At 41.3% G+C, this 13620-nt stretch overlaps 2 protein-coding genes across 26 annotated transcripts in view; both read right to left on the reverse strand.

Moving 5' to 3' along the window:
* The window catches only part of LOC138637876 (uncharacterized), a 34958-nt gene extending 23880 nt beyond the window's left edge, over window positions 1–11078 (reverse strand). The window contains exons 1-2 of the mRNA XM_069726808.1: window positions 10954–11078; window positions 10212–10810 (exon numbers count right to left, since the gene is read on the reverse strand). Of these exons, the coding sequence (XP_069582909.1) occupies window positions 10212–10810; window positions 10954–11069 (715 nt within the window). The 5' untranslated portion in view covers window positions 11070–11078. The remainder of the gene's footprint in view (window positions 1–10211; window positions 10811–10953) is intronic.
* MYT1L (myelin transcription factor 1 like) overlaps window positions 1–13620 on the reverse strand; it is a 770605-nt gene that overhangs the window by 636810 nt on the left and 120175 nt on the right. The window lies entirely within an intron of this gene.

A 13620-nucleotide genomic window follows, 5' to 3' on the forward strand; every position in this document is an offset into this window, starting at 1 on the left:
TCACACCTGAGCCTCCAACTCTTCAATTGGATTAACCAGGCCATATAATCAAAAGAGAAGCCGGAAATGCCATCAGGTAGGAGGAGGATCAATGGGCTCCTATATGGCAGCTACAGATTACAGCCTTTGCCTGCTGGACAGGGTCCTGTGAATAGATTTGAACCAGGCCTATAAGTTTCTGATTATCCTCATGGTTGTGTTCCCATGTGTAGTTTCATTGTGCCTATTCTTTGACCCAACCATGTCCTGGTGACTGGCTTGCACCGTATATACCATATATCGCTTATAACTATTTTACTTTAATAAGAACTTTCCAGTTTTAGCCAACTCAATGATTTTGTTGTTTCTACGAATTCAGTTATCCTCCACTGAATAGTGATATCATATATATTTAATCACATGAAAATGATAGCCTTTTTTTAATTTATTTTGTGTCTTAGCCTGCATTTAGGGATGTTTCCTGCAGTACACTGGGAGTTTTAAATTCCTGTAATGCAACCCAGTGGAGAAAGACGTTATTACAAGTTGAAAGCTAATAATATTAATGTGACAAACAGAGAATTCACGAATATAAATATTACACTTTGCAACGGTCTAATGAAAATAGATGTTCAGTCTACCAGCTTCTGTAATTCAGCGAATTGATCTGGGCTTCCTGGCACTGTTAGAGTGGATTTCCTGACATTGTTATTATGGGAGGAAATTATGGTTTGGACCAAATCTATCTTCACATCTCTTCTGTGCATTGCTCAGATCACAACCTGAAGAACACAAACAAAGAACTCAGTGAAATCAAACTGAGATTAGCCACCTGTCACGATTCCACCCCTCAGAGTGTCTGGGATGCAGATACTGACAGTACAGCTGTTTAATATGGAGCAGGGACATGCTGAGGCTGTCAGTACTTTGATTGAGCATTCAACCGACCGTCCACATTGAGCCTGGGAGGTGCTAGGCTGCCTTCAGGTGCTCCCTGTCCCATGTGATTGCACAGATACTTAGCTTTGTTATCAGTCCCAGATCTCTGCCAGACATAGATTAAGCTCTGTGTGGTTTGTTTCTCTGTGCCTAGTGCTTTACTTGTGGGTCTTTTTGCTGCTTGACCTTGGATCTCATTCTGACCATCCATTTTGTCTAGCTCCTTTGCTCTGATCTGTTATCCTTCTGGTATTCTGACCTCGGACCCGACCCCTGAGGAAGCCCACGTGAAACACGCATTGGGGCTGCTGAACCGGGTCCCCAGGTGGATATTATGGGTAAGAGCGGGTTTAGATGCATTTTAAAAAATTTTGTTCCCTTAAAGTGGCATACACTTTTTTGCTAGTTGGTCACTAATGACTTTCTGGGGTAGACTTTGTATTTATTGCACTTGTAATTGCTTTTTGTGAGTTCATTGTAAACTGGGTACTGGGTAGTAATTACTTGTCATTACGTTTACTTCTGACGGTGTATGGGCTTTTTGTCTACATTTTAATATATATTATGATGTGAGCACCCGTTTTCGGGCCGCATTTGCACTTTACTTGATTTATTGCTACTCTCTGCTCCCACTTCCACTGAGTGTTCTGGTGGACTCAGTGTTTTTAAACGTGTGAAAACCCACTATTTTGCTTTTGTTTTCAAATGATCATTACTATCTTTATTTGTGTTGTATATGCTTTTAGAATAAATATTATATTTAATTTTAGGACTTTTTTTGCTCTTTATTTGTGCTCTTTGTGTGGTTATGTATTGTTAAGAGTGTCCTGGGCTACTATAGCCTCCCCTGTTATGACATATAGGGACTAGATGGATTAAGAAATATGGTTCCTGATCTGAGGATTGTGTTAATGACCTTGGATCATTACCTGACAACTCCTTTGTCTCTTCCTTCAGTTTATGACGCACCCTTCTGGCCCTTGACCTAGGATGTTCTCCTTGACTACCCTGACTCACAGCTTGCACGTGAGAAGCGACTCAGCGTCATACCCCCATTGTATCAGAGCTTGGTACCTCCATTCATAAGCAGGTGCTACACGGTCTTTAATACATACAGATCTTCGTGTAGATAAAGTGTCGAAGTGCGCATGGAAAAAATGTAAAGTGAACATAAACTAAAACAACCCATTTGTGATGTTGTCTTTGAAAGCCGAAATATATCCATAGTCCTTCCATTCATCTATCATTTACCGATACCACCACAATGGGCACTGCACTGCAGCAACAGCATCAACAGCTATGGCACTTTTGTTTTGTCGTGCCATCCTTACTGTGTATAAGAACATAGCCATAAGTATAGTCACACAACATGATTAGATATAAGGTGGTAGGCTAAATTTTAGCTATTACCCTATGAGTAGGAGGGAAGGGAGTTAAAACTATGCTTCTTTATATTCTAATTTCCCACATCGAAAATTGGCTTTTCAGCACCCAACATATAAGGAGAGGTGAGGTTTACTCCCTGGCTAACAATTACATGCAGATATGTCATTTTCTAACTGCGGATAATATCTATATGAAATGAAGTTTATTAACAGGAAATATTAGCTGCTTGCTGCTACAGTACTTGAGAAATATAAGCCAAAGCATTGTTTCAGCATTACCCCTGAAAATTGCAATCTATTGAAATATGTTCCACAATTCTTCTTATTTCAAATTTCATTTTAGGTATGGCGTTCAGTCCCACTAAAAGCATGTAAAGTCCTTTGAACCTAATTAAAAGTATCAACCTGCCTAAGCCGTCTATATGGGCATGCAGGTCATAAAAAGTTGAATAAAATGATACCTTTGATATCTGTGATCTGATGTTTTTTTTCCAAGGAATCATCGTTTTTCAAAATATGTAAATGAGCTGTTCAGATCTATGGGCCAAGAGGTAGATCTCAATGAAAATCTGTCTACAGGACTTATTTTAAATGAAAGGGAGAGTTACCAGTGTGACTCATGAGAGCAGACTGTCAGTCATTACATGTCTCACACTGGTACTTGTCCTCATTAATTGAAAATAAGCTCTGGAGGCAGATTATTAGTGAGATCAGTGTTCAGACCATGGACCCTAACAGCTAATTTACATGTTTAAAAAAAGTGTATTACTCTGGAGTAAAACATTGGACTGCAAATATCAAGGTATCACTTTATTCAATTTTCTATGACCTGCATGTCCATATTGCTGGTTTAGAAGAGTTGATCCTACTGACAGATGCACTTTATTCACACCGCAGCCCATTTTAGCTTTTTTCATTTCCATTGTTCCTCCCCTTCTTCCCAGAGCCATAACTCTTTATTTTTCTGTCCACATAGACATACAGTATGAGGGCTTGTTTTTTGCAAGACAAATTGTACTTTTGAATGACACTGTTCATTTTACCACATAGTGTACTTAAAATTGGGAAAAAGTTCAAGCGCTGTGAAATTGTGAAACACAATTCTGACATTGTTTTTTGTGAATTGTTTTTACAGTGTACATTTTGTGGTAAAAATGACCATGGATTATGATTCTCCTCATCAATATGATTACGGCAATATCAAATATGTCCAGTTTCTTTTATTATTTTAGTGGTGAAAAAAATATCTGAAGTTTGCAAAAAAATTGTTTGGAGATACGTCGCCATTTTCCGAAACCCATAACATTTTTATTTTTTTGTCCAAGGAAGCTGCATGATAGCTTATTTTTTGCGATAGGAGACGTCGTTTTTCTTGATATGGTTTTGGGATAGATGTGACTTTTTGATCACCTTTTTGTGGAATCGTGGAGACCGAAAAATGTAATTTTGGCAGTTTTGATTTTTTTCCATTTGCGATGTTTATTTTCATAGCATGGACTTTTCTGAATGTGGCGATTCCAAATATGTATATTTTTATTTTGTTAATACCTTTATTTTCACTGGTAGGAAAATTGGGTGATTTGAACTTCTATTTATTTTTTATTTTTTTCATATTTTTTAAAACTTTTTTTTTTCCTTTTTACCTATTTTGTTAGCCCCCTTAGGGGCATGAAGATGCGATCATCCGATCGGCTTGTGCTATATGCAGCGTTGCCTCAGCATTACTGCATATAGCAGAAATCGCAGTCTCCTTAGACGGGTTTGAAAGGAGTTCCGTAATGACAGTCACGGGGGTCATCAGCTGATCACGTCACAGGTGCGCCAATGGGCGGAAGTAAGGACACTCGCACTTGTCGGATCAAGTTAAATGCCGCTGTCAGAGACCGACAGCGGCATTTAACAGGTTAACCCCTTCACGACTGTGGGGTTTTCCATTTTTTAGTTTCTATTTTTTGCTCCCCAACTTCCCAGAGCCATAACTTTTTAATGTTTTGGTCAATATGGCTGAGTGAGGGCTTGTTTTTTATGGAACGAGTTGTAGTGTTGACAGATACCATTGCTTTTACCGTATCGTGTACTACAATATTGAAAAAAAAAATCAAAGTGCGATGAAATTGCAAGAAAAAGTGCAATTCCACAATTGCTTTTTATTTATTTTTTTTACCGTGTTCACTAAATGCTAAAACTCACCTGACATTACGATTTTCTAGGTCATTATGAGTTCACAGACACCAAACATGTATAGGTTCTTTTTTAGTTAAGTGGTAAAAAAATATCCAAATTTTGCAAAAAAAAATGGCATTATTTTCCACGACCCGTAGCATCTCCATTTTTCATGATCTGGGGCTCGATGAGGGCTTATTTTTTGCGCGCCGAGCTGATGTTTTTATTGATACCATTTTGGGGTAGATACAGTAGACACAATGTTTTAATTGCCTGTTATTTCATTTAAAAACCCAAAAAATGTAATTCTGCTGTTTTGATTTTTTTTTATCATTATGCTGTTTATCCATTCGATGGATTCTTTTTATATTTTTGGCGAACTGCCTTCTTCCGCGCGTTGGAGCAGCGGCACTGCAACCCTCAGGTAACATCAGGCATCCATTTACTTATATTATTTCTTTTGCTCATCACCCTTTTCTAACACCGCTAACAGCTTTGTTTGATCCTATCACCGTCTACTTATGTCTGTTTCTGTCCTGTATACAATTGTTTACATTATTTTATATGGGAACTCCAAGTTGCACATGCACATACACGTTTCAGCAATTTACAGCTAACTTTGCCTGTTTGTTGCCTGTTTTAGTTGCAGTTCCACATTTCGGCCTGTCACTGTCATTACCCTACCTTCTCGGCTATATGTGTTTTTATATGTTCCGATAAAGCTTCAATTTTTTAATATTGGTTTTCTGGTGCTGTCTTTGTTCTTTATATGATTACTATAGCAACATTGTTGAATTTAGTAATATATCAGAAATATGAAAAATCTGGTTTCTAGTAGGATATGATGATATACATTTCAACAAGCTGAAATAATCAGGAGTCCCTAGAAAATATGTGCTAAAGAGATAGTCCCCACATTTAAAATTATTACTTATCCATAAGATAACTTTCTGATGAGACCCCCCACAGATACCAAGAACAGGAAATGAAATCTACTATTAGCTATGCATGCACCCCACTGCTCCATTCATTCTCTTTGGGGTAATTCGCTAGCAAAAATCTTTAAAGAAATGTTTGCCATAAAAGGTTATTCCTGTACTATATTAAATGGTTACTCCTACCTATCCAGTGGATCGATGATAACTTTTTAATGAAAATTTAGAGGAGTGCAAGAGAATCGGCACTCACTCCTTTTGCTGAAATTGGTGAGTGCCGATGATTCTCTTGCACTCCTCTGAATTTTTATGATCTTTATAGGTATCAAACTGAACACTGCAAAAACATGACTATTATGGGTGGTTGCACACTTGCGTTTTTGTCTGCAGCGTGTTTTACCAAAAAAAGCATGCGTTTTTTTCCCCTATATTTAACATTGAAAACGCATGCATTTTTTGGTGTACGCGTTTGCACGCGTTTGTGAACGCATGCGTTTTTTTACTGCATGTGTTCATTTTCTAAAATGCAACTTGTAGTATTTTTGAGGGGCGTTTTTTTGACCCAAAAAAACGCATGCGTTTACATAGGTTTTTTTGGGGACAAAAAATGCATTGCAGTCAATGGGGACGCATGCGTTTTTTTGGACATGCGTTTGCATGCTTTTTTTGACGCATGCTTTTTTTTTTTTAAAGATTGAATTAACTGTAGATAAGGTTGTCTAGACACTGATAAGCCTCCCCCATAGCAGCAGGGTTATAAAAGGAAGGTTGGGGGAAGTTTCTGGTCACTTCTCATCAGACTCCAAAGAAGACAAGACCCTGCCCGGACGCATTGTTGGACAAGACACAGAGCAATGTGAGTATATCCTAGCCAATGCATTCATTTTCAGTTTTTTGGATCTACATGTCCTAATTTCTTCTATTTTTTTCTTTCAACACGCATCAGAATGTCTTCTCTGGAGTCTTCGTCTGATGAGGAGTTCCAGCCACGTCAATCAGAAGTGGATCACGTGAGAGAGGTAACTTTTTTGTCCATCAGCTTGGTAAGTATTGACTGTCACATCGACACATGAGGCAATTTAATATTTTTTATTTTATAGAGTACTTCAACTGAGGGACAGAGAGGTACTGAGCAGCGGAGTCACGGTCCGGTGGGAAGACGGCAGCGGGTATGTATACCAGGCAGACTGTCCTTATGGTAATATTCTTGAATCTTCCTTTCTGTACCCTTGTTTTTCTTTAAATTTTTCTTGTATCATCCTTTTCTGAAAGTTGTCTTTCATATTCCTGCCCTTTCTCATCTTTGTGTCTTTTTTTTTCCCAATGTGGTTGAGCAAACTTAAATGATTTTCTTTTAATTTTAGGTTTCACAACGGGACGACGACCGGATTGATAATGACCTGCTGATCACTCTGGTCCAGGAGCGAGTCCCGTTGTGGGACAGCCGGGATCCACAGCACGCCGTCAATAGTGTTCTCCGTCGTTTGTGGAGTGAGGTGGCCCAAGCGTTGTGGGATGGCTGGGAGAATTCCCCGCCACGGGTCCGTAATGCATTTGGTAAGTATTGCACGGCAGTGTGAAGCAACAGACCTTGGCCATGCTCTCTTGACTGTGTGTGATGAAAGAAACTTTTCGTAGTTTCTGTCATCACACACAGTCAAGAGAGCACGGCCAAAAGTCCTTTTTCTGACCATTATATTTTATTGTTATTTCACAGTGGACAAAGTAAGAACACGTTGGCGTTCCATGAAGGACCGCTTCAACAAGGACCTGCGTGCAGAGAAGAGTGCAGCTAGTGGTTCCGGAGCAAGGCACCGGCTCTACAAATATCACCGTGTGCTGGCCTTCCTGAGACCGGTCCTTCTCATGAGAACGTAAGTATTTCTCACATGCCTCCGGTTGTATTGCATTGAGATAATCTGTCATTTTTAATTCCACAGGATGTACCGTCTTGTTATAGTTTGGTATTAATTTTCTGTTTTCTTTTTTCACAGCACACACTGCACGACTGTCGCCACAGGTTCTGGAGCGGTCCTTCAGCCGGCAGCCACGGACCCGTCCCAGCCATCCAGCAGCGCAGCACCAGGTGGGTCTTCCACACTCACTGGAGACCAGGGGGCTGGCCCATCAGGTCTTCCCCTTTCGCAGTCCTCTTTCGCTGCACCCATTTTTGCGGGCTCATCCCGGCAGCGACAGAGGGCTTCGGACAGGTCCCTCATGCCCGAGTTTTTGCACTTGAGCTCGGTTTTACACGAAGCTATCAAGGCTTTAGGTGACAGAATGGATGTGTCCCATAATCTCTTAGATTGCCGCATCCAGGATGTCGCCAAAAGCGTTGATCAAGTGAAAGCCGACCTCCAGAAGCCAGCTCATCATTTTTTTAATCAAATCCAACAGGGCATGTCAGAACACCTTAGCCCTGATCTCCAGCTGAGTGTGATGCAGGCCTGCAATGTTGCTTTTGTGCAGGCTATGCAGCAGAGTCAGAGTCGTAATGTGGCGGCATATCCAACTGTGCCGTCACTGTCACAAGTAAACACCATTCCTACCTCTGCTGCATACCACTGCACGGCCACCTCTATTCACTCTACAGGTGTACTCCACTACAGCGCCAACACGATGACGAGTGCTGTTGGACCTCCCACCGCCACCACCGTGACAACCGCTGCTCCGGCTTGGACCTCCTCCGCTGACACCACGATGACGCAGGACCCTGGCGTGGCTTATCGGCCGGCCCCCTCCCGATGCAGCAGGACCCATCCATGCCATATCGGACCGGCCCACCCCCGATACAGCAGGACCGAGGCCTGGCATATCGGACCGGACCCACCCCGATGCAGCAGGACCGAAGCATTGCTTTCCGGGCAGGACACCCCCCCATGCAGCAGGACCCAGGCCAGGCGTATAGGACAGCCCACCCCCCCATGCAGCAGGACCCAGGCATGGCGTATCGCACCGGGACCCCATGATGCAGCAGGACCAAGCCATACCTTTCCGGGCAGGACCCACCCCGATGCAGCAGGACCCATCCATGGCTTTATGTTCCCCCCCACCAGCAATGCAGCAGGACACTGGTATGGGCTTTGTTTCCCCCCCCAACAATGCACCAGGACCCTGGGAGGGTTATAGGTTCCCCCCCAACGAGGCACCAGGATCCTGGGAGGGTTTTTGTTTCCCCCCCAACGGGGCACCTGGACCCAGGCGGGACTTTATCTTTCCCCCCCACTACAATGGTATTGGACTCAGACATTGCCGAGCGCTCCACAATGGAGACGGACTGTGTAATTGTGGAGCCGGGTCCTGACGTGTCTCCCGCCCACACTTTACAACCTAGCCCAAGAAGACTTCCCCCAACCAGGAAAACCCAACGGAAAACAGGCAAAACGCATAAAAAACAAAAAACTTTGATTATTCCTCCCCCATCACCTACCAATGTGTCTCAACCTTCCAGTGTGTCTCAAGCCCCTCATGTTTTAAGCCCCATCCCCGAACTTCCAGACCCTTCAAGTTTTCTTGCCCATTCTCCTGCCACCTCTGCCTCCTCCACGGTGAGCCAGGCTTCAGTTCTGAATACCCCCCAGTTACGTCACTCAACCCCAAGCCGGCGTGGTACAACCCGCCGCGGTACAAAAAAATAAATTTGGTTGTGTTTCCTCAATAAAAAAAAAGTTTATTTGCAACAATTATGTTTGGTTTATTGTGTCTTTCACCGCTCTCAATACACACCAATAAACTTCGTCACACACTTATTCTTTTGGCCAAAACATATCTCCAGTAGTATAAAATACCAGACAACATCTATATGTGTTTCTTTAGTATACAGATATGAGTTGGCCAAAAAAATAGTAGTTATTTCCATACTCTTATTTTTAACTAGTGTAGTGTCACTGTACAAAGAGAAAATGGTGGAAATCAAGTTCAGAACTCAACTGAACCGGTCAGATGTCAAAATAGACACCTGACCTATTTAGTTGATTACTGACTTGTATATTCACCATATTCTATATAGCACATTATTTGACAATGTTTGACAAACTGATGGGACAATGGTTGGCACACGCTACATATCTATGCTCACCTGGCCAGGTGTAAGAAATTGTGAATTCATGATCATGTATATGTTTATCATGAATTCATTATTTCTTACACTTGACTAGACGGGTATAGAGAGCGTGACAGTCTTGACGCAATGACGTCAAGAAGATTACCAATAAATAAATTAAAATCTGGTTACATTATTATAAGTATGCGGCCCGTGTTTATATCATTCTTTGTAAACCAAAATAGGGAGTGCAACTGAGGTCAATTATGATGAAAAAATAAAAATTATTACCTCATCAACTATCACCCACTCCTGGTTTTGGATTACAAATTATGATATACATATCTACTGCCCATCTTTGGTCAACCTTTGTTTAGAGAGGAAAAAGACAGGAGACATGATGAACACAAAAAAGTTTATTAATTAGAAAAATTTGTATCAGTATTTAATAATTGGTAAACATTAACATACAACAGGACATTTAAACAACATTGTCCTGCCATGGAACCCGTCCAATATCGGACACAAAATAGGCCGCAAATTGGTCCCGCATAAGACCAACGGCTGCAGTTGACCGCATCGGGTGATGCTGAAAATCTGGCAATGGGTGTGAAACTTGTTCATCAAGTTCAATGTGGGGTCTCTCCTTAGCCATTATATAATTGTGTAGAACCACACAGGCTTTGACCACCTCGTCCACTGTTTCCACTTTTAGATTGATGGCTGTTGCAAGAGTGTGCCATTTAGCAACCAGAATGCCAAAGCTGCACTCTACGGTTCTTCTGGCCCTGGTCAGTCTGTAGTTGAATATTCTACGTGTGTGGTCCAAGTCCCTACTAGAATAGGGCTTCAGGAGATTTTCACACATCTGGAAGGCCTCATCCCCAACCATAACAAATGGCAGCGGTGGGCCTTGAGTGTTGGGGAGAGGCTGTGGAGGGGGAAAATTAAAATTGTTGCCATATACCCGACGGCCCATATCCGAGCTCTTGAAGGTCTGGGAATCATTGCCATGGCCAAAAGCTCCAATGTCCACGGCGATGAAGCGGCACTCCGCATCCGCTATTGCCATGAGCACTACCGAAAAATATTTTTTATAATTAAAAAACTCAGATCCGGTTCTGGCAGGTTTGACAATGCGGATGTGCTTCCCATCCACCGCCCCTAAACAGTTTGGAAAATCACACACGTTCAAAAATGTTTTTGATATTTCCCGCCACATGTCCACGGTGGGTACGGGTATAAACTCCTCATGGAGTACATTCCATAACGCACGACAGGTGTCCACAACAATTCCGGAGAGGGTTGAGATTCCAAGGCGGTATTGGAAGTGCAGGGAAGATAAACTCTCTCCTGTGGCAAGAAATCTAGAAGAAAAAGAAACAAAAAAAAAAATTTAAAATCGGCTCTTAATGGTGTGTTTAAAAAAAAAAAAAAAAAAAAAAACACACATAGAAAACATGTCATAACAAAAAAATTGCACGGTCATTGGTTTAGTTTTGGAACGTACCGTAATGTCACTAACAGACGTTCCTCAGGTGGAATTGCTCTACGGAGCCGTGTGTCCTGTCGCCTTATGGATACTTCGACACGAGCCAGTAAATCCCGGAAAGAATCTTGAGACATTCTGGTATAATCCTGGAATTTCTCCGGGTTGGCATTCAGCTCCGCATAGAGCGTGTGATATGCTCCACGGGTTTCACACACTTCAATGATGGGGTGCCTCCAAAACCGCCGACGCTGTCTCCTTCTCCATCTTTGGCGGTTTCGGTCTTGCTCCCAAGCAAAAACACAGGCAAGGAAAATTTTGAAGCTGAACTCCAGTTTGAAATAAAAGCTCTCCATTGAAAGATCCATCATGACACCGGAAACAGTAGCAAGCTGTGAACATTTCGGTACCCCTAGGGTCAATATATTGAGAGAAAATCACATACGCCCTCTCTATTCCCATTGGTTGTGTTACTGGTGACCTTTTTTTTTGTTTTTTGTTTTTCTGAAATTTGCTAAAAAAAACGCAAACGCATACAAAAACGCATGTAAACGTGTGTAAACGCTGCGTTTTTTTGACGCACGCGTTAAACGCGTGCGTCAAAAAAACGCAGCATTTACACGCGTTTACATGCGTTTTTGTACCATGCGTTTTTTTAAAAAAACGCATGCGTTCAAAAACGCAAGTGTGAAACCAGCCTATTATAATCTGGATATTTTTTGTCTGTTCCTAATTGTCCTTGTATTTGGGAGTGGTGGTAGAGCCAGCATGTTTTTGTTTGTTCCTTGTGATAAAATTTCAATCAGTAGGACAACCAATACTGAGGACAAATCCACACTGAAAACCCAAGACTTTAGCTCTGAAATTCCCTACAGCAATAGAGTACTTGCAACAAATGCATTATTTTTCTATGAGATGACTTGCTACAGTTGAGCTCGGTATTTTTCTTCAACCCAGTAAAGAATGAATGGAGCAGTGGTATTCTTGCTATCGGTGGAGGTCCACCCCAGTGGATAGGCAATAAGTGTCAGTGTCTAAGGCAAATACTCCCATTCTATGTTCTGCACAATAGTACCTTCCCTACCTCACATGAACCATTACATATTTACCCACTTCTTTTCCCATTTTTTACCATAGGCCTGCATTAAATGTCTGGATTGTCTCTGTGTCTCTTTTGCGGCTTCAAATTATTTATTAGAAAGAACACAGTAATTTACAGTGGATGCGCGTAATATGTGCGGTCTATTCTAATCTTCGTGTAGGCTGCAATTTATTTTATTATGCCCAAAATAGCGCTGCACATATGTTACATGTGGCACATAGAGTACAATTATTTAAGTGCCTCATTAATTCTATTAAAAGGTAGAACATTCCCAGGATTTATCACCGTTAAAGCAGCCGCGCAGGCTTGTTTACTACAATATATGTGTTCAGCTCTTATTATTTATTACATTAATTGTGCTAGTAGCTTTTATGCTGCTTATACCAATATAAAATGAGATAGAAACAGCGGCTCTTAATTATTACTCTCGTCATCTTTGATGGGAACATGGAAATTAATTTCTGCAGCAATGGAGCTACTACACTGTTATTGTACCATGATGACTTGAAAACTCTGGGATTTATGACAATGCAGTAGTTTATCCATAGTCCTATGAAGAACCACAGATATCAAAATTTGGTATTAAAGAGCTCATCCACTACTTTAACATTGATGACCTATCCTTAGGATAGGTCATCAATGTTTGATCGGCCGGGATCCAACACCTGTAACTCCCACCAATCAGATGTTCTTATTACTATCTACTTGTAGTGGCCACCGTAGGGTACTGCACATCTGTCTCCTATTCAAATCAATAGGAGGCGGATGTGCAGTACTTTATGGTGGCCACTACAAGTAGAAGGAGTAGCTTTTTAGGTGAATACATCCGGCCGGCGGCTGACACCACCGACACCGATAACAGCTGATGACCTCGCCCTATCAGATATCGATAACCTATCCTAATGCTAAAACCAAAGAAGTATGGAAAGAATTAGCAACCAGTATTGTTCTAAAATGTCCTAGCCAATTCCGATTGTGCTGCCGTAAGTCGGGATTCAGACTACATTTGTACAACGGCCTACAACATTTTTTTGGTAACTTGTGACCATTTGATGAAACATGACAAAAAAAAGGGAGTTTTATAATCTATATAACTCTTGGGGGTTCAGCTTCTGAATCCCCTAATGGTCAACTGGTATTGTAGTGGAAAGTTTACATATTTGTATTACTTGTTGTCTTACACGTCTAACTTTGAGATTAATGACCAGCTAAGAAATATGTGGCGAACCAGTGTCCATCAAATGGAGAACAGCTCTAATATAGTGACTCTACCTTCTAATTCTAAGTGGTCTTAAGTGGTGCACCTTTCCATGATATTCGTACTCTACTCCTTGGTTAGGAAACAACCCACCTCTAGATAAAATAAAGCAGAGGCTATTAACTTGGCCGATGAGCAGTAAGTAATAAAAGTAAAAATTCCTCCATTCTACAAATATTTTTTGTATATCTGTTCTGTTATAAGAACAGAAATATGACCACAGATGTGAACAGAACCTAAAGTGTAGAAGTTGCTGAATCAAGCAGAAATACAATTTTTGATTACTCCTTATTAGGTGAAATGAAGAGCAAATGCCTTTGTGCGTAAG

This window comes from Ranitomeya imitator, chromosome 5, assembly GCF_032444005.1.
Source record: "Ranitomeya imitator isolate aRanImi1 chromosome 5, aRanImi1.pri, whole genome shotgun sequence".
Lineage (NCBI taxonomy): Eukaryota > Metazoa > Chordata > Amphibia > Anura > Dendrobatidae > Ranitomeya > Ranitomeya imitator.